The sequence below is a fragment of the Astyanax mexicanus genome, chromosome 15 (genome assembly GCF_023375975.1).
Source record: "Astyanax mexicanus isolate ESR-SI-001 chromosome 15, AstMex3_surface, whole genome shotgun sequence".
NCBI lineage: Eukaryota > Metazoa > Chordata > Actinopteri > Characiformes > Acestrorhamphidae > Astyanax > Astyanax mexicanus.
The window spans coordinates 6574481-6597062 of NC_064422.1; the positions used below are offsets into that span (position 1 = coordinate 6574481).

The 22582-nt window shown below is 38.9% G+C and overlaps 1 protein-coding gene across 1 annotated transcript in view; it reads right to left on the reverse strand.

Annotated features, from left to right (window-relative positions):
* prkg1b (protein kinase cGMP-dependent 1b) overlaps nt 1-16061 on the reverse strand; it is a 286216-nt gene extending 270155 nt beyond the window's left edge. Inside the window, exon 1 of the mRNA XM_049464766.1 lies at nt 15652-16061. Within this exon, the coding sequence (XP_049320723.1) occupies nt 15652-15899 (248 nt within the window). The 5' untranslated portion in view covers nt 15900-16061. The remainder of the gene's footprint in view (nt 1-15651) is intronic.
* Between the last annotated feature and the right edge of the window lie 6521 nt (nt 16062-22582).

Sequence of the window (22582 nt, forward strand, 5' to 3'; positions counted from 1 at the left end):
TAATTTTGTCGAGTACAAATTTCATTGTCGATTAAATCGTTAATTTGTAACAGTACTGTATTACACACAGTGCTGGGGACAGAAGAGCAATGGAAGATAAAGGGGAAATGGCTCACTCACACAGTTTACACTCAACTGTGTGAGTTTGTGTCTCCAAAAGTGCCCAAACACAACATATTACATTTAATTTAATCATTAATTAATCAATACTTTCCATGTTTAAACATCATCTAGAGCAGGGGTGTCCAAACTTTTTTTGTTGGGGGCCAGAAGGAGAAATATATTTGAAGTCACGGGCCACAGACTCTGTAATAAAACAAATAATGAAATATACCACTTTAAATAATACTTTTTTCCTGATTATTTCATTTACACACCATTTTACTTGACTTACTATCTTTATCTTTGACAGTGTTGTGTAAACTAAGATTTTTCAAATTGATGTTTAATTTCATGATGTCTCTTTATATATCTCTATATTTAATATTAAACTCCTTAATTACGGCAACTTTTAGACTCTTTTGCCTGTTTTTCTGTGCTAGAAATGCGCACTCTCTCCGCTTTTAGACTCTTTTGCCATTTTTCTGCGCTAGAAATGCGCACTCTCTCCGCTTTTAGACTCTTTGGCCCGTTTTTCTGCACTAGAAATGCGCAGCCTCTCTGCTTTTAGACTCTTTGCCCCGTTTTTCTGCGCTAGAAATGCGTACTCTCTCCGCTTTTAGACTCTTTGGCCCGTTTTTCTGCCCTAGAAATGCGTACTCTCTCCGCTTTTAGACTCTTTTACCCCGTTTTTCTGCGCTAGAAATACGCACTCTCTCTGCTTTTAGACTCTTTGCCCCGTTTTTCTGTGCTAGAAATTTTGTTTAAACGTGGAAAGTAGTGATTAATTAATGATTAAATTAAATGTAATCTGTTTGGGCACTTTTGGAGACACAAACTCACACTTTTGAGTAGGATGATGTCGATCAGCACAAGCTGATGTATCGGAAGCCAAGTCGCTGCGATTTCCTCCAAATGCGCTGTGATGCTACTCGCCAATGCTGCTTCAAAAAAGGCGGTGGCTGACTTTACGTGTGTCGGAGGAGGCATGTGCTAGTCTTCACCCTAGTGCCAAAGTCAGAGCTCATCTGGCTCTTAAAGAGAATGACAACTTGCATCCTCAAAAGGCATGTTTTTTGATAGATCGCTAAAATAATTTTTTAATAATGCATATTTACATTTAGTGCAGAACGCCATTGGCCAAAATTCATATCATAGTATATTTCTTAATTTCGGTCGATACGATAAAATTTTGATTATTGACATGGACAGTATAAAATTCACCACCCTTGATGTACATATTCATGCAGTGATAGAGCTGGGCAATATGGTAAAATATTATACCACAGTATTTAAAGATAATCTTTTGGGACACAGATAAAATGTATCAGGAGTGACAGATTCTTAAAACTTTATATCCAAACTCATTGATTTATAACACATTTTTGCGGAACATCATTTCATTAAACAGGGCGCTGGGCTGAACGTGATCACTCCGGTTTAGTCTCACTCTGGTTTATTAATTTTCTGGTTAATAAGCAGAGCTTTTCAACTGGAATTAAACAGTTTAATCCTGATGGAGTTAAAGTCTGGTGAGTGTAAATTATTGCTGTATTTAGAACACAATCAGAAATCACGTAATGCTGCTATTTATGCTTCTGCATTAACCAACACAGAAGTATGGAGAAGGTCTATTGGCACTTGTCTACAATACAGTTAAACAGTGCTAATAAATGTATGATGTCTCACTCTCATTTAGCGAACATTTAGCATTTTTTACTGGCTTTCCACCTTAAATGGACTAGATCAGCAGTTTTAAAATATGCCATAGGATTAGAGAAGTTAATGATAGCCTCAAGTTTAAATTTTTCTCTCATTCAATGTTACTAGAGCCTGCTAGAGTAGTTAAACAACGTTTAACTACATTCAAGATGTGGGATATTGAGCCGGCCATCCCAAAACATTCACTGCTACAGTTGTTAAAAAAAATTGTGTGTGCTTACAGTCATTGTCTTGGTGCGTGACCCATGTTCTCCTAAGATTTAGCTTACAGCAGAACTTGCTTGTATAATTGAGAATGTATTTTTCCATCAATCCTGGCCCAGATGCAGCAAAACAGGGCCAAACCTAGATACATTTATAATAAATTTAAAGCCTTATTTAAGGTACGTTCTAAAGCTGGAGTTATGTGAATGTATATGATAATCACAGCCAAGTGTATTTTTACATTAAATGTACACTGTTTTTGTGTTGTAAATAATTATAAAAACTTGAATTTGATTTTTTTTTTCATTCAAACACTAATATGTTTAATAATGATAGACTGAGTGTTTCATGTATAATTACAACATTTACTCTCTGGAAATCTTTTTTATATCTGAAATTGTAACTAAAATAGTTAAATAAATAAATCAATTTTGAATCAAATCAGATTAAATAGGGACCTTGTGAAATGAATCGAATCAATTCTGAAACTCAATGGTGATAACCAACCCTGGTGTAAAGTGCAGCAAATATTCCGGATAGTCTTCAGATAAGACCCACCAACTTCAATCATCTTCAAGATTACAGTATTTTAGTGACATCTAGTGAGAGACTTAGTAGAAAAATCATATAGCTTTATATGCCATAAGAGAATTATTTTGCTCAAATGTTGATCTTTTGATGTCTCAGGAGATGTATTTGCTATTCTCACTTAGGTTTCATTTAGAGATCAACTTGGTCACAGATTTTTCTCCTAAAAGTTTAGCCAAAAATGAGACATAAGAAGTCAAAACTGAGAACCTGGTTTTAGACACATATGAAATGCAGAGAGATCTGTCAGCAGACCACAAAACCTGGGTATCAAACCCACAACCTTATGGTCAATGACTCAGTGCTCTAACCACTGAGCCACAACTGTTCTAAAGCCAGCAAAAAATCAACACCTTTAACTTTTTATGTCTTGAACAAAATAAATCTTGCGTTGTAAAAAATCAAATTGCAGAAATATCACAATTTCACATACTAAAACAATGTAGAACTCGCTCAGTCACGTAGTGTGAACTACTGAAAGACGTTTTTGAGCTGTAGCCGACTGATGGCCGACGAGTAGCAGACGCCCAGCAAATATTTGGCATGCTAGGTATCTGACCCAGTTGACAACTGGGAGTCTGGAGCAGTGGCTACCCACAGCCAGAGGGATCCCGTAGAAAGAAAACTACAGGTCCAAAACACACCCCATGAATTTACCAGAGCTGTTTATGAAGAGTCTGAGCACTTTCTCTGACCATGTTATATCACTTCTGGATAGAATTCTGGATGGAGCTAAGGCTTCAACGATTAAACTTGTCTTGTCGACTACAAAATTTCAGTGTCAACTAATCGTTAATTTGTAGCTGTGCCACATTACCAGTGCTGGGGACAGAAGCGCAATGACAGATGGGTAAATGGATCACTTATACAGGTTACACACAACTTAGTCTGTGTCTCCAAAAGTGTCACAAATTACACAACAGATTGCATATTTACTCACTAATTAATCAGCACTTTCCACAATTAAATAACATTTAGACATTTAAATGCCTTTAAAATCTCATTTTAAATGTTCAGCTGTTCATATCGCTTTTAGTGATGGAGGACATGGCAGAAATATTCATTGACTAATCAACTAATCGAAAAAATAATCAGCAGATTATTCAGAAGATTCAGAAGTTTTATACACTAAAGACGCCGCATCTCTGCTACTGTGAGCTGATTGGTTGGTAATCTGATGCTGGAGTTACAGACAAAGCCTAAAAGGTTTAGAACTGGAGTTTAAAACCTTAAAACATGATGTCTGCGGTGCTGATTTTGCGGTGCTACATTTCATATAGTTGTGTTGAGGATATAAGTACATATTTCAATCTCCTCTCTTGACATTCTCTGGCATGACATCACTAGTTCTTACGTGTCTATGGTGTTTTTGTGATAAACGTGTTTCTAGAGCGCAGCCAGGTGAGTCAGTGATTTCCCACAGGGGAAAAAATGTGTAAATGGTGACCCTGTATCGTCGGTCAGTCAGGTAGTGTGAAGATCTCAATGACTGAAGGACTTGTGAGTAGTGTGTAGTGCGAAAAGCAAAACGACTGACAAACCTGGTTTTGGCTAAACAGTGGTTGAGTTGCATTGAGTTGTAACAGGTTGTAAAGACTGGTTTTTAATAGACTTCTTGTGCACTTTTAAAGTTATTAATACTTTGTTTTAAATGTCAGGGCTCTCCAGATTCTACCAATGAGGTGTGGAGCTATATTGAGCCTAGAAAACAATGTAAAAAGCGATTTATCTGCAGAGGCAAAATATGCCCCATATTGTCCACTCTAAAGCATGTTTGGACAAACGGAATATAATTACTGGATCTGGGAAAGCTGTGGGAGAACAGAGGTGGGCTATTCAACAAAGGTTAGTATTAGTACTCTTTACAGTGTTTTACTACACCAAAAGTCAATTTTACACCAGAGTTCTCCTTTAAGATTCCTGTATTTGGTCAATTATCGTGCTCCAACCCAAGAGTGGCAACCCTGCCAAATATGGGCATTAAAAACACAATTTGTCATCAATTGTCCACTGCTCTAACCAAAGAGTCACCCCTGCTATTGAGATCTGTACTAAACCTCAAGATGAGAAAATTACTAAAGATGTGATTCATCTCAGGAGACACATTTAAGCAACATGAGATTTATGCTAACATCTCTTTCTGCTTTCCATCTATTCTCATTGCTGTCTAGGAGATACTATAGAGCAGGGGTGTCCAAACTACGGCCCGTGGGCCATTTGCGACACGTTTCCTTTTTTGGAGCGGCCCACGAGGTATTTTAGGAATAGAATGAAAGTCGGCCCGCTGTTAAGCAGGTTTTTATAATGTGAGATTCAAAGTTTGAACGCTAGGTGTCAGAAACGAGCCAACGAGTCTAAAAGCGAAGAGAGTGCGCATTTCTAGCGCAGGAAAACGGGCCAAAGTGTCTAAAAGCGGAGAGGGTGCGCATTTTTAGCGCAGAAAATCGGGCCAAAGAGTGCAAAAGCGGAGAGGGTGCGCATTTCTAGCGCAGAAAAACAGGCCAAAGAGTCTAAAAGCGGAGAGGGTGCACATTTCTAGCGCAGAAAAACAGGCCAAAGAGTCTAAAAGCGGAGAGCGGGCGCATTTCTAGCGCAGAAAAACGGGCCAAAGTGTCTAAAAGCGGAGAGGGTGCGCATTTCTAGCTCAGAAAAACGGTCTAAAAGCGGAGAGGGTGCGCATTTCTAGTGCAGAAAAACGGGATAAAGAGTCTAAAAGCAGAGAGGGTGCGCATTTCTAGCGCAGAAAAACGTGCCAAAGAGTCTAAAAGCGGAGAGCGGGCGCATTTCTAGCGCAGAAAAACGTGCCAAAGAGTCTAAAAGCGGAGAGAGTACACATTTCTAGGGCAGAAAAACGGTCTAAAAGTTTAATATTAAGAGACATCATGAAATTAAACATCAATTTGAAAAATCTTAGTTTACACAACACTGTCAAAGATAAAGATAGTAAGTCAAGTAAAATGGTGTGTAAATGAAATAATCAGGAAAAAAGTATTATTTAAAGTGGTATATTTCATTATTTGTTTTTTTAAAGAGTCTGTGGCCCGTGACTCCTTCTGGCCCCCAACAAAACAAGTTTGGACACCCCTGCTCTAGAGATATCAAGGAGATCTTTGGTTATATTTTGTTCATTGCTATGAGTAGACACAACATCAACAGGTCTACTAACAAGAGCTTTCTATGTACACTCTACATTCTACTTTATATTATGTTAAAAAGGAACTCTTCTCCACAATTATTGTCTATTATTCTCTATTATTCTCTATTATTTTAGACGAGATATAAAAATACTAAAGAATACGTTAATATAGACATTCATTAACTGAAGTGTCTGATCATAAGGCTACTATTATAAAGCCTAAACGTTTATACGCTTGAATGCACTCTAACTAAGGTAGCAGGTTTCTCTGACATTAAATATTTAACAGACAACATTAAATATTCAGCAAGGTTAGGATCCAGGAGTGGCGAGTGGGGGGGCGGGGGAGTAATGAAAGGGCAGAAGTGGACAAAGACTGCTTTCAGTTCCAACAGAGAGCATCCCCTATCTGTACTCTATGGGCATTCAAACCTTTCCATCACTTTCCATCAAAAACGTGAAAAACAAAATCAGGGCACTATTTTAGTGATCTATAGGTGAGCTGTTAACCATGCACTGTGCAGCTTCATTTAGGGGGCATGTCAGTGTGTCTTTGCTATCGTAACAACAGGAAAAGTATGCTTTTTTTTGTGCGTAACATGGAATAAACCAATCAGTGTGTCACTTGCCATTTCCTTTAAGAGCCAGGTGTGCTCTGGCTTTGGCAGATTGCTATTTCAGGGATGCAACTACTTGGAATTATCCAACGCTTCATAGCAGAGCATCTCAACATGCTTTGCACAGGGTGTAAGATTTTTAGAAGCCTTTAGTGTCAGTATGAGACATGTGGAACTTGATATTGGTGAAAGGTTTGTGAACCTTTTAGAAATTTCTAGCATCATTTCTACATAAATTTGACCTAAAACTTCATTAGATTTTCAGAAATGTTCACCCCCCAATCACCCCCATCAGTTTTACACTATTGTCTTCTTTCTATGTACAGTTGTGGTCAAAAGTTTACATACACTTGTAAAAAAACATAATGTTATGGCTGTCTTGAGTTTTCAATAAGTTCTACAACTCTTATTTTTCTGTGATAGAGTGATCGGAACACATACATGTTTGTCACAAAAAACAGTCATAAAATTTGGTTCTTTCATAAATTTATTATGGGTCTGCTGAAAATGTCACCAAATCTGCTGGGTCAAAAATATACATACAGCAACATTAGTATTTGGTTACATGTCCCTTGGCCATTTTCACGGCAACTAGGCGCTTTTGGTAGCCATCCACAAGCTCCTGGCAAGCTTCAGGTCGAATGTTTGACCACTCTTCTTGACAGAATTGGTGCAGTTCAGCTAAATGTGATGGTTTTCTTGCATGAACCCGTTTCTTTAGCACTGTCCACATGTTCTCAATGGGGTTTAAGTCAGGACTTTGGGAAGGCCATTCTAAAACCTTAATTCTAGCCTGGTTTAGCCATTCCTTTACCACTTTTGATGTGTGTTTTGGGTCATTGTCTTGTTGGAACACCCAACTGCGCCCAAGACCCAACCTTCGGGCTGATGGTTTTAAGTTTTCCTGCAGAATTTGGAGGTAATCCTCCTTCTTCATTATCCCATTTACTTTCTGCAAAGAACCAGTTCCACTGGCAGCAAAACATCCCCAGAGCATAATACTACCACCACCATGCTTGACAGTAGGCATGGTGTTCCTGGGATTAAAGGCCTCACCTTTTCTCCTCCAAACATATTGCTGGGTGTTGTGGCCAAACAGCTCAATTTTTGTTTCGTCTGACCAGAGAACTTTCCTCCAGAAGGTTTTATCTTTGTCCATGTGATCAGCAGCAAACTTCAGCCGAGTCTTAAGGTGCCTTTTCTGGAGCAAGGGCTTCTTTCTTGCACGGCAGCCTCTCAGTCCATGGCGATGTAAAACACGCTTGACTGTGGAGACTGACACCTGTGTTCCATCAGCTTCCAAATCCTTGCAGACCTGCTTCTTGGTGATTCTTGGTTGACTCTTGACCATCCTGACCAATCTCCTCTCGGCAGCATGTGATAGTTTGCGTTTTCTTCCTGATCGTGGCAGTGACACAACTGTTCCATGCACTTTATACTTGCGTATAATTGTCTGCACAGTTGCTCTTGGGACCTGTAGCTGCTTTGAAATGGCTCCAAGTGACTTCCCTGACTTGTTCAAGTCAATAATTCGCTTTTTCAGATCCACACTGAGTTCCTTTGACTTTCCCATTGTAGCTTTTGTAGCTGAGTCTAATCACTGGGTCAAATGAGCCCTATTTAAATGGGCTCATGAGAAGTCAACAGCTGTAGTCAATCAGAATCACTTACAAGAAGTGAAGAGGCCATGACATGAAGCTAATTTGATTGACACAACTCGCTACATCACCAAAATTGACAAATTTTGTTGCTGTATGTATATTTTTGACCCAGCAGATTTGGTGACATTTTCAGCAGACCCATAATAAATTTATGAAAGAACCAAATTTTATGACTGTTTTTTGTGACAAACATGTATGTGTTCCGATCACTCTATCACAGAAAAATAAGAGTTGTAGAACTTATTGAAAACTCAAGACAGCCATAACATTATGTTTTTTTACAAGTGTATGTAAACTTTTGACCACAACTGTATGTCTATTTGTGTATTGTACATATAGTGTCTCCCATTCTTTTATATTGTATATCTTATTTTCACCCCCATCACTATTGCACTATTGTCTTCTGTCTCACCTATGCCTACTGTGTTCTTGTTGTATTGTACATATAGTATCTCCCATTCTTTTATATTATATATCTATTTTCTGTACTTGCTGTATTTTTTGGGAAGGAGAGTATCGTAATTAAAATTCTCTGTATGTCCTGTACATATGCAGTATAGACAATAAAACTACTTGACTTGACTTAACTTGACTAAAAGTAGATGAAGAGATCAAAATCAAATAAATAAAACCAAAAATATTAGACTTGCTTACTTATTTATTTTAAAATTGACCCAATATTCCTTATTTGTGATTGGCACAAGTAAGTGAACCTTTGCTTTTAGTACTGTATTTGGTGTTCCACCTTGTGCAGCAATAACTGCAATTAAGAGTTTACAGTAACTACTTATCAGTTTTAGCTCTGACCACAAAATTTTTGATTGGACTAAGCTTAGGACTTTGAACTGGCAACCCCAAAACATTCACTTTTACCATTTGTTGCGCTTAGGGTCATTGTCTTGCTGCATGACCCGTATCATCTCGAGATTCAGCTCAGTGTCATACTTTTTTTTTGGTATAATTGAGCATGCATATGTCAAACAATCCTGGCCCAGAGAGAGCAAAACAGACCCAAACCAAGATACTACCACCACCATGTTTCACAGAGAAAAGGTTTTAGGCTGGAATGCATTGTCTTCCTTTCTCCAACCATATCACATCTCATTTGAATCAACAATATATTTGGGTTACTTCTGCCAACTAAATATAGTTGCAATAGTTCTCTGGCTTGTCCGTGTATTTTTTTAGCAAACTGCAGAAGAGCAGCAATGCTCTTTTTGGAAAGCAGTGATGCTGATGATGGACTCATGAACATTAACATTAGCAAAAATTAGAAAGGCATTTAGTTGCTTAGAAGTTAGCAAGCCAGCATGCTCAGAGGAAAGTGCAGCAACCCAGCTCATAATAATAAATCAACTGACTGAATAAATCAATCAAATCAACAGATGCCTGTGCTGACCAACATTACATTAGAAATTATGTGGAGAGAGAGTGACCCCCCCCCCCCCTCCCCCAATCAGAGAGGCCCATGTGAGGCCCAAGCATGGCCCATTGTGTTCTCTCAGACTCCGGCTGCTGATGGTGAGCAGCATGACCCGGGATTTGAAGCAGCAAACCTTGGACGATAGGTGTTGATCTTTACGTAATAAAGTATAAAGGTTTCAAAACAAAATAAACTAAAAAATGCAAGCACATTACTCTTAACACCTAAACCTAAACTCATATCTCGTTGCTTGTTTGCAAAGATATATTTACACAGTAAATTGACAGTGTTAAATTAACACTTTAAGAGTTTATATAACATATGGTCCCACTCACTATAGTGTTAAAATAACTTTTCCACAAGAGTTAATATTTTAGAGTAATTCAACACCGTATGGAGTCATATATTAACTTGTTTTGTTTTATTTTGTATATTTTTCTAAACTTCACCTAAAACTACATACCAGAGTATCTATAAGACATTAGAAAATGTGCACTATACCACAGAAGAGAGATCATCAAAAAATGCCAAAAAGAAACTCTTGGGTGGAGACCCTTATCCTCCATTCAACCCAACACCAAGAGGGTGAGTAACACACCACCAGGGCATCTCATACTTAATATGGAGTGCTCAATCTAACGGGTCATTGGATCCATAATAAATTATGATACTTAAGTACAGGCAAATACTTTTGTACCCACCTTTTTGAGTTAAGTGAAGTTATAAAGGGGGAGAACTTCTACTTCTACTGCTACTTCAGTATTGAAAAGAGGAAAAATCTCTTTCTAAAGCTGTGGTGGCTTACACAATTTATCATGACACAAAAAAGTGTGATTGCAAAACTGTAATAATAGCAGGATTCTATTTTAAGGTAGTCTAGTTAGTATTTGTTTTGATACTTATTTAAAATTATGCTAAGATATTTTTTTGTTTAGTTGTTTATGTTTACTATTTGTTACATGTTGCATTTTTAATTTTCCTAAATTATTTCTTCATAGAAAATAAAGGTCTTGGTAAGTTTTGTTCAGTAAATAAACAAGTTTTTTTTTTTGCTTAATGTTTCACTGTTATACTTACACAAAATAAGAACTTTCACATTTATTTTGTTTTTGAAATATTTTTTTTTCATTCATACAATATTTTTCAGTGTTTTGTCATGTTTTGTCAAGAATATCGTTATCACAAAAATACCCTGAAATAGTGTTATTTACATATTATTTTAGGGCCATCCCAGAAAACACACAACTACACGACAATGTTGCATTTACGGTGTGAGTATGTTGGTGTTAATGTTTCTTAATTAAAATCACTTTTTTCAATGTTGTAAGTAAGTTAAAATTAGGTTGATAGCAACAAACTTTGCCTATATTTTATCTCAACCTGTTGATAACAGTTTCAGTTAGGTAATATAGTTAAGTTGGTGCCAACATATCCAGTGATATACAGTACCTATACCAAATTCTGTTCAGCTTGGTCCAGCAGTAAGGCTGTGTGCAGCTCAGTGAAAGCTGTTTCTGGATTTAAAGTCCGCAGGAATTCAAATATTTACAAGTTAACAGCCCACAGATAAGAGGCACCTAAAGGCTTCACAGCATATTTTGGTTTGTTTAACACTTTTAAGTTACTACATGATTCCTTATGTGTTCCTTCACGTGTGGCATTCTTGATTACCTCAGTATTATTTTACAATGTAGGAAAGTAAATAAATAAAAACATTAAATAATGTGTGTCCAGACTTTTCCTATAATTAACATGACAAGTTCCTCGTAAACATTATTCTGAGAAGCTAGTTCAACACTGTAATTCAGTTTATCCAGAGATTTATGCCTGTTAACCTAGCATTGCTGTTAGCATGCAGCTAACTGATACTGAGCTAAGCGAGCTAACTAGCTATTTAGCTGATTAGCATGATTATTTTTAACCCATTTCTTTGTTATATTCATGGGTTTATGGGCCTCCAGAGGAAATATTAAGTTTATTTTTTACTAATGAGATCATTTTGACTGATGAACGAAGCTGAAGTTGGTTCATTATCCACTAGCTAGTAAAGGTGTGTCATATCGTATTGTACACAATAATATCGTTTTTTTTTTTTTTATATCATGAGCGATATTATACCCTAAAATATCGTGCCATATCACCCATCCCATTTCCCATTATATATCAACTAGATTACATTTGTCCAGTATCATTTATTTTACTTTAATCCTGGATATATGGAGATATTTGGAGTGTAATATTATTATTATTATTATTATTATTATTATTATTATTATTATTATTATTATTATTATTATTATCATGACATTCAGGATCATTGACTTCTGTTACAAATGTGATAAAATTCTTGCATTTTTTAATATCTCACTTAGGGGTGTGCAGTATTATATGGTATGTAATAATACAATTTTTTTTTTATTATCTTGCAGTGTATAGTGTATTTTTGAAAAAAATAATTATTCAGTGTTTTGTCATATCGCTAAGAGTATCGTTATCGCAAAAATAGCATGAAATATCGTGATATTATTTTAGGGCCATATCGCACACCCCTACTAGCTAGGTGCCTGGGAAGTAGTAGGTATTGCATAGTTCACTTGTTAGACAAAACACACTTAATGAACCTCGTTAATATTATTCTCTCTCTCTCTCTGTCTCTCTCTCTTTATCAAGTTATCTAAGAATTAGATAGAGGCTATTGTGTTATTCGTTTATAGAAAAAATTGTCATCATTTAAATAAAAAACATCTTTAAAGGAGTGTATTATTGTATTAAATGTATTATTTGCTGCGATTCAGCTAACAGAAGTCATAATAAATCATCATACTTTATTTCACTTTCAGTACTTAAGTACATTTTGAGGCAAATCATTTTGTAGCTACTTCTTGTAATCAACTGAATATAATGGAAAAAACATCAACTTCTACTGTAATATATATATTTTTTTTACCTTCGGTATCTTCAGTATCTCTTTTGTTGTGTTTGCTGAGATATAGCTCACCCCTAAAGTAGTTACAGACCACTTACTTACAGATAGTTAGCTTTAGACCAATTACTTTAAACATTGGCTCTCAATTCTTTAAAAATTGTGTGTTCCCCTAAAAACAGCCATATTTGTGCATTAAGTTACATGATTAAAGGAGAAATCCAGAGTGAAATGGACTTTGGTTGTATGGACACATGATACCATTAACAAGCTCCTTTTAAATGTCAGATCCATCAGACTTCTACCAATGAAGTGTGGAGTTAATTTGAGCTTGTTAATGGTGTATTGAATTGTAAGCATGTTGTAAGCATGTTGGGAGCATCAGCTAAAAGCACTTTGTTTTAGAATGCTGGGGTCGAGCACATCTGTAAGCATCTGTAAATTAAAAGTAAATTTATACCCTCATTATGTTAAGTATCTCTACTTGTTGTGTTTGCAGGGATATTGCCCACCCCTAGTGGCTAGTAGAAGTAAGTATAAAGCCTCAGAAGGTAAATAGAGAGAGTATTTATACAACACTTAATTACAGACACTCAGTTAGCTAGCTTAGTTGGTTGAAACCCTGGCTGAGCAGCATGAGCTTCTGTTTCTCAACACTTATATAAAAACAGTGTTTTAGCATTTATGCTACAACATAAACCCAAACCACTAAGTAACATGATTAAATGACCAGCTTCTGAGGAGATAATGTGAGATATGAGCACATCTGAAAGCATCTGTAAGAGTTGTAGCTAGTGTTTTTGTAGACAAGTGGATGTATAAAGGAAGGGAGGACTTCTACAGCTACTGGAATAATATTATAGCTAACTTTGTTATCTTAAGTACCTCTACTTGTTGTGTTTGCTGGAGAACCGCCCACATCTACTGGCTAGTAGAAGTATAAAGCAGTGTTTTTGCATTTATTCTATAATGTAAAACCCACAACTAGGGGTGGGCGATATGGCCCTAAAATAATATCACGATATTTCATGGTATTATCGCGATAACGATACTCTTGGCAATATGACAAAAAAATTAAGATATTAAAAAATTACAAGAATTTTTGCAGATTTGTAACAGAACTCCAAATATCTCCATATATCCAGGATTAAATGATACTGGACAGATATAATCTGTCTCTAGTAGATATTTAATAGGAAATGAGAAATATGTGCATTTTTCTTTTGCTTAAAACAGCTAAAAAGTAGAACCCTGATGTGATAATTAGGGGTGAGTGTTATGGCACGATATTTCAGGGTATAATATCGTTCATGATATTCAAAAATGTTGCCGATATTATCGCGTACGATACGATATGGCACACCCCTACCCACAACACTAAAATTCTGAGAAGAAAATGTGAGATAAGAGCATATCTGTAAGCACTGGAGATGTAGCAAGTGTTTTTAAAGTCAAGTAAAGGTATATAAAGGGAGAAATTCTACTGCTAGTGAAGTAATAACTTCATTATTTTAAGTATCTCTACTTGTTGTGTTTGCTGGGATATTGTCCACCCCTACTGGCTAGTAGAAGTAAGTATAAAGACTCAGAAGGTAAACAGACAGAGTAGTTATACACTACTAACTTACAGACAGCTAGCTAGCTTAGTTGGTTGAAACCCTGGCTGAGCAGCATGAGCTTCTGTTTCTCAACACTTATATAAAAACAGTGTTTTTAGCATTTATGCTACAGTGTAAACCCACACCACTAAGTAACACAATTAAATGACCAGCTTCTGAGGAGAGAATGTGAGATAAGAGCACATCTGAAAGCATCTGTAAGAGTTGTAGCTAGTGTTTTTGTAGACAAGTGGAGGTAAAAAGGAAGGGAGGACTTCTACAGATACTGGAATAATATTAAAGCTAACTTTGTTATCTTAAGTACCTCTACTTGTTGTGTTTGCTGGAGAACCGCCCACATCTACTGGCTAGTAGCTAGTAGAAGTATAAAGCATTTTTTTGCATTTATTCTTTAGTGTAAGAACCACAACACTAAGTACGATGATTAAATCACCAGCTTCTGAGAAGAAAATGTGAGATACGAGCACATCTGAAAGCATCTGTAAGAGTTGTAGCTAGTGTTTTTGTAGTAAAGTAGAGGCATATAAAAGGGAGAACTTCTACTGCTAGTGAAGTAATAACTTCATTATGTTAAGTATCTTTACTTGTTATGTTTGCTGGGATATCGCCCACCCCTTGTGGCTACACCAGATTTGTCCTTTAGATACATTTGAAGGCAAATAATTTTGAATTTACTTTTTGTAGTCAAGTAGAGGTGTACACCCTCATTATGTTAAGTGTCTTTATTACTTGTTGTGTTTGTTGGGATATTGCCCACCCCTAGTGACTAGTATAATTATAAAGCTTCAGAAGCTAAATACGGAGATTATTTATACACCACTGACTTACAGACACTTAGTTAGCTAGCTTAGTTAGTGGAAACCCTGGCTGAGCATGAGCTTCTGTTTCTCAACATTTTAAGCGTTTATGCTACAATGTATTCCCACACCGCTAAGTAGCATTATTAAATGACCAGTTTCTGAGGAGAGAATGTGAGATATGAAAGAACTTCTACTGCTACTGGAGTAATATTGTAGCTAACTTCATTATCTTAAGTATTTCTAATTGTTGTGTTTGCTGGGATATTGCCCACGCCTAGTGGCTAGTAGAAGTAAGTATAAAACTTTAGAAGGTAAATAGACAGAGTAGTTACACCTTACTTACTTACAGACCCTTAGTTAGCTAGCTTAGTTGGTTGAAACCCTGGCTGAGCAGCATGAAGTTCTGTTTCTCAACACTTATCCAAAAACAGTGTTTTTGCATTTATGCTACAGTGTAAACCCACACCACTAAGTAACATGATTAAATGACTACTTCTACTGCTGCTGGAGTAATATTATTGCTAACTTCATTATCGTAAGTATCTCTACTTGTTGTGTTTGTTGAGATATTGCCCATCCCAGCCAGTAAAAGTAAATATAAAGCTTCAGAAGGTAAACAGACAGAGTAGTTATACACCACTTCCTTACAGACACTTAGTTAGCTAGCTTAGCTAGTTAAAACCCTGGCTGAGCAGCATGAAGTTCTGTTTCTCAACACGTATCCACCAAAAACAGTGTTTTTGCATTTATGCTACAGTGCAAGAAATGAACACATCTGTAAGCACTAGAGTTGTAGCTACTGGTTAAGCAGCAGCAGCAGCAGCAGCTGGGTGGCTGGGTTGGGACTTGCCTGTCAGACTTGGCGTGTTTGCGCAGCGCCTCGCTGGTCAGCTGCTGGAAGGAGGTGAAGGGCTGGGGCTCGGCGGAGATGCCCTGAGCCCGCCTGGTCCTGGGTCCCATCAGTGGGGCGCTGGGCAGCACGGACTGGCACTTGTGCAGCTTCCTCTTCAGCTCGGCGATCTCCTCCTCCTTCTCGGCGAGCCTTAACTCCATCTCCCGGATCCTCTCCTCCTTCAGCAGGAGAAGCCTGGCCAGGTCTTCCTCCATCTTTCCTGTAGGGGAGAACTTTGGACCCGTGCTCTCCCGCTGACGAAGAGGAGGCGAGGATGCTGATCTCTGGACGGTAACTGACACCACGGAGTCCACAGGCGCAGAGATAAATAGAGGGACAGACAGAGAGATGCAGCTAGAGGACGACGCTGCTGCTGCTGCTGCTGCTGCTCATCCCTCCGGTAGACTGGAGACTGGAGAGAGAGGAGTGCTCGGGTTTCATTCAAGCAGGCTGGTCAACTCTCTCTCTCTCTCTCTCTCTCTCTCTCTCTCTCTCCCGCGCTCACTCTCTCTCACACACACACACACACGCTCACTTTCTTTTGTTGCTCTCTCACTCTTTTACTCTCTATCTCACTCTCACACTCCCTCTGTATCACAGTTTTGTTAACTCTCTCTTTCTTTCTCTCACACTCTCTCTTGCTTCCTCTCACTTTCTTTTGCTCTCTCTATCTCACTATTTTTCTCACGCTCTCACACTATCTTACACTCTATCTCTCACTTTCTCACACACTCTCTCTTGCTCCCTCTCACTTTCTTTTGCTCTGTCACTCTCTCACACACCCACTCTCTCTATCTCACTATTTCTCTCACGCTCTCACACTATCTCACACTCTATATCTCACTCTCTCCACACTCTCACTTTCTCCCTCTCACTTTCTTTTTCTCTCTCCCTCTCTCTCACTCACCCACTCTCTCACACTCACTCTTTTTCCCACACTCTCACTTTCTCAGGCTATCTCACTCTCTCTTTCACTATCTTTCTTCCACTCTCTCTCACTATCTCACACTCTCTTACTCCCTCTATGTCACACTCTCTTAGACTCTCTCTAACTCTCTAACTTTCTCGCTCACACATACACTCTTTCTTTCTCTCTCTCTCACTCCCTCTCTTTCACAATCTCTCACACTTTTTCACTCCCTCTATCACTCTCTTACTCTCTCTCACACCCTCTCTTGCTCTCTCTCTCTCACTCTGACTCCCTCTATCTCACACTCTCTCAGGCTCTCTCTAACTCCCTCTATCACTCTTTCTCGCTCACACACTATCTCTCTCTCTCTCACTCCCTCGCTTTCACAATCTCACACTTTTTCACTCCCTCTATCACTCTCTTACTCTCTCTCACACCCTCTCTTGCTCTCTCTCACTTCCTTTTGCTCTTTCACTCACCCAGTTCTATCACACTCTCTCACTTTCTCACACTCTTTCACTCACTAACACACTCTTTCTCTCACACACTCTTTCTCACTCGCTCACACTGTCTCTTTTACAATCTCTGACACTCTTTCACTCCCTCTATCATTCTCTCTCACTATTTCTCTTTTTTTCTCTTTCACTCATGCACTCACAAGTAAGCAAGTAAGCCTACATCAGGATAGGCTGTACAAACAGTCCAGCTATAAAACTCCAGTAAAGCTCTCTCTGCTTCCCCTAAAATAGCCTAAATTACCATATGATTATGATTGGTGACGTAGCTCCCTGTAACTCGACCCAGCACTTCAACAACATGCTGAGATGGTTGGTGGTGTACATGAATGCATTTGTGCTTCTTTCTTCTGGCTTTTTTTTTGTACTTTTCTGCCGCTCCTGCAAACATAAAATACTCTATAATCTATGTGTAGAATTTTTTATTTATTTATATTTTAAAAAATTGACACAAAAAGTCCATGGTATTTGCTTATTAAGGAGTATTTTATTCACTTTAGTAACATATATTGTGAAGTATCATAGAGAATAGTCTTGGGATATATCGAGTGTTACAGAACTGATATCATTAGTGATATCATCATTCTCGTGGGTAACGTATTGTGATAATACCGTATCATAAGGTGATTCCCACCCCTTCTCAGTACAAAGTAAAGAGTACTAAGAGCCACCTATTAAGAGATCTGCTCATACATATTGGGTTTTAACAGCAAAGATACAAAAAAAAAACATCCAGTATAGGATATGTATTGACTGAATGTCCTACTTTTAGTCTTACCTTGACCATCCAAGACCAGTGTAGGCCATCCAAAACCAGGTACAAGCAAAAACAGGTCTCGAGATGAATTTCGCAGCAGGACAGTGCTGTGCTGGTTCATGTTTACTCACCTCACGCTCCAATGTTGGGATGTTGGCACAGCAGATTATATTTTTTGGTGACAAATAACTAATAATCCTTTACAGTAAACAGAATGAGGCCAGGATCAGTATTAAAATAACGTTCCTTTTTAGTTTTGATTGTATACAAACTCTGTATCAATATTTTTTTTTTTTAACATTCACTCTGAATTAACACATTATTACACATACAGAGGAACATTAACCTTCACTTTTTTACATGTCCGCAGCCTAATGAGTATTTCCTTATTTAAAAAAAAACATATTCTCAAGTTCTGATGAAGTTTTTAATCATTTAGAATTTTTCATTATTTATTATACTGTATATTTATTTCACAAATTACTTGTCCACGCTGTCATTTTTGGATAACCCCGCCCCTTTAAGAAAGTAATCTGTGACATCAGTGACATTACAACCATCATATGTTTTTATTTTCAAGGAACTGAAACATTCACTGCATGTTCAGCAATTAATAATATTCATTTTTACTTCATATTTTTCATATTGTCTCCCTATTTAGCTTAAAGAGGTAAAGCTTAAGTAGATCACCCTGTCATGGTAAATACTATGGTGATCAAAATAATATATAATATATATATATATCACTAATAAAATTGTGACTAGCTGCATTACAGGGTGCACACATGCATTACAAGAAAAAAAATGTAAAAATAAAAAGTGATCAAGCCAAAAGAAAATATGATGTATAGTCAAAATACATTGGTATCTATTTTTGAAATACCAAAAGACACAGAATTCTGATAATGACCCACCTAAAGCATCCAGTATTTGGGTGTTGAATACTGTTTAATATTTTTAAAAATGAGTCCACCAACCAGATATATGCAACCAACAGCATCCTTTGGGCAGTGTCCTGTGGGCAGCGTCCTGTGGGCAGCGTCCTGTGGGCAGCATCCTGTGGGCAGCGTCCTGTGGGCAGCATCCTTTGGGTAGCGTCTTGTGGGCAGCATCCTTTGGGCCGAATCCTATGGGCAGCATCCTGTGGGCAGCGTCTTGTGGACAGCATCCTGTGGGCAGAGTCCTGTGGACAGCGTCTTGTGGGCAGCATCCTGTGGGCCGGTTCCTGTGGGCAGCGTCCTGTGGGTAGTGTCTTGTGGGCAGCATCCTGTGGGCCGGTTCCTGTGGGCAGCGTCCTGTGGGCAGGATCCTGTGGGTAGCGTCCTGTGCGTAGTGTCTTGTGGGCAGCATCCTGTGGGCAACATCCTGTGGGCCGGATCCTGTGGGCAGCGTCGTGTGGGTAGTGTCTTTTGGTTAGTGTCCTGTGGGCAGCATCCTGTGGGCAGCATCTTGTGGGCAACATCCTGTGGGCTGAATCATGAGGACAGCATCCTGTGGGCCGGATCCTATGGGCAGCATCCTGTGGGCAGTGTCCTGTGGGCAGTGCCTTTGGGCAGCATCCTGTGGGCTGGATCCTATGGGCAGCATCCTGTGGGCCGGATTCTGTGGGCAGCATCATGTGAGCAGCATCCTGTGGGCCGGATCCAATGGGCAGCGTCCTGTGCGCAGTGTCCTGTGAGCAGCATCCTGTGGGCAGCATCCTGTGGGCAACATCCTGTGGGCCGGATCCTGTGGGCAGCATCCTGTGGGCTGAATCATGAGGACAGCATCCTGTGGGCCGGATCCTATGGGCAGCATCCTGTGGGCAGTGCCTTTGGGCAGCATCCTGTGGGCTGGATCCTATGGGCAGCATCCTGTGGGCCGGATTCTGTGGGCAGCATCATGTGGGCAGCGTCTTGTGTGCAGCATCCTGTGGGCTAGATCCTATAGGCAGCGTCCTGTGAGCAGCATCCTGTGGGCCGGATCCAATGGGCAGCGTCCTGTGCGCAGTGTCCTGTGAGCAACGTCCTGTGGGCAGCGTCCTGTGGGCAACATCCTGTGGACCGGATCCTGTGGGCAGCATCCTGTGGGCTGGATCCTATGGGCAGCGTCCTGTGGGCAGCATCCTGTGGGCTGGATCCTATGGGCGGCGTCTTGTGGGAAGCATCCTGTGGGCTGGATCCTGTGGGCAGCATCCTGTGGGCTGCGTCCTGTGGGCAGCATCCTGTGGGCTGCGTCCTGTGGGCTGGATCCTGTGGGCAGCATCCTGTGGGCTGCGTCCTGTGGGCAGCATCCTGTGGGCAGCGTCTTGTGAGCAGCATCCTGTGGGCAGGATCCTGTGGGCAGCATCCTGTGGGCTGCGTCCTGTGGGCAGCAACATTGGCTAATGTTGAAGATTCATGATTCCACAATTAATTAAACACTGAACAACAATAGTGTGCATGGCAGGGATGCAATGAGAAAGCCAATGCTCTCCAAAAAGAACGTTTCTGCTTGTGTACAGTTTTCCAAAGATCAACTGGACAAGCCAGAAGGCCATTAAAATTATGTTTTGTGGATGGATAAGGCCAAAATACAACTTTTTGGTTTAAATGAAAACCTTATCCCATCTATAAAACATGGTGGTGGTAGTATCATGGCTTGGGCCTGTTTTGCTGCAACTGTGTGAGGACAACTTGCCCTTACTGATGGAAACATGAATTCTAAATTATATCAGAGAATTTTAAGAGAAAATGTCAGGACATCTTACCATAAACTGATCTCAAGGGAAGGTGGGTCATGCAGCAAGACAATGACCCTAAGCACACAAGTCGTTCTACCAAAGAATGGTTGAAAGAGAATAACTAAATGTTTTGAAATGTTTTAAAAGTCCTGACCGAATTGCTGTAAAGGGGGAAAATTACACAAGATACTCAAAGCAAAGATTCACATACTTTTGCCCCTCTTAAATATGTAATATTGGACAATTTTCCTCAATAAATAAATGACCAAATATGAATTCTTTGTCAGATTTTTTTTAACTGGCTTCTCTTTATCTACTTTTAGGACGTGTGAAAACATGATGATGTTTTAGGTCATATTTATGCAGAAATATATAACATTCTCAAGGGTTCACAAACTTTTAAGCATATTTTGCATACTCTACATGGAGAAACAGACTGGGAAAAGACTGGGAAATACTGTAGGTATAGATATTTCCTGCCTAAAGCAATCATTGAAGACTCTTCTTAGAGCAGCAGTTCACCCTGCCAAGCTCACACACAAGTGCATTCCAAAGAAAGGCATAACCGCTCGGTGGGTAACCTTCAACATTCATGACCCGTGCATAATCTCTTCATACGAGGGAAGCTCCTGGAAGCAAATTCCACCTCGTCCTGTGTGTTACTGAACAGCCGCTACATTCTGACAGTTGGGTAGATGAGATATTTTAAAGTGTCAGGATCACGCAGCTCAACCCAAAGAGTGGGTGGCAGCTCGTTATTATGAGCTCATCTCCGATGTCTGTCTCAACACAGCTGTAATTTTGAGGGTGCAGATGAAAAGCGCCTGATTATGATATCATTTCCCATTTCCTCTATTTTCTGGTAGCTCACAATAATTAGGCTGTTTTGTCTCTCAACAAACCGCCATGTCTTTTACTAATTGAGAATAAACGTATTATATTTCATCCAGTGAAAGCTGAGTTTTTTTCTGAATGCCTGATGGCCATCCAACAGTAACTTAAGTTAATCTTTACAAAGCCACTGGTCTGGAATATGGAAAAAAAAAAAAAAAAAAAACCTTCCCCCTCACTTTGTTCCATCAGACTGCCCAAAAACGTAAAGCCCTAGGCGAGGGTACAATATATGCGGGATATCTGTCACCTGCTGATTTTCCTGTCATTGACATTTGTGTGTAAAATAAGATTAGATAAGATAAGAAAAGATAATCCTTTATTAATCCCACATCAGGAAAATGTGCAATGTTACAGCAGCACAGATGATAAAGCACAAAAAGTGTTAGTTAATATACAAATATATACTATATATAAAATATATTTTTTCCCTACATTATAAATAAATGCTGAAGTCATTCAGACAATGAAGGAACACATAGTGAAGGAATCATGTAGTAGCTTAAAAGTGTTAAACAAACTAAAATACTCTGTGAAGTTTTTTTGTGGCTCTTATTTGGGGTTCTGTTAACTGTGCAACAGAGAAAACTTTTGTTCTTCCTTTCCTGTTGTGTTCCTGATGAGAGCCAGTTTTATCACAGCGTTTTTAGTGTTTTTTGCAGCTGCACTTGAGGATACTTTCAAAGTTCTTAAAACTTTTCGGATTTTTTTTCTTTACTTAGTTGAGTAGTTGACTGATGCTCTCAAACACAGTAAAAGGCAAGAAATTAAAATAATAACTCTTGACAAGTATAGTGCAGCTGTTAACTGAAGTTTTCTGGTATGTCTGCACAGATGTTAAGATTTCAATAAATATTTAATTTTTATTTTTGTAATTGCTTTGTAATTGTTTTGTAAATACATATAGAGTATTTTGTTCTAAATTTTATCCGATTTTCTCCACAATTTACACGACCAATTACTCAACCCACTCATTAGGACTCCCCCCTATCACTAGTGATGCCCCAACACAAGCTTCCTCCGATACATGTGAAGACAGACTCCACCTCTTTTTAAACTGCTGCTGATGCAGCATTGCCAAGTAGCATCACAGTGCACTCGGAGGAAAGCACAGCGACTCGGTT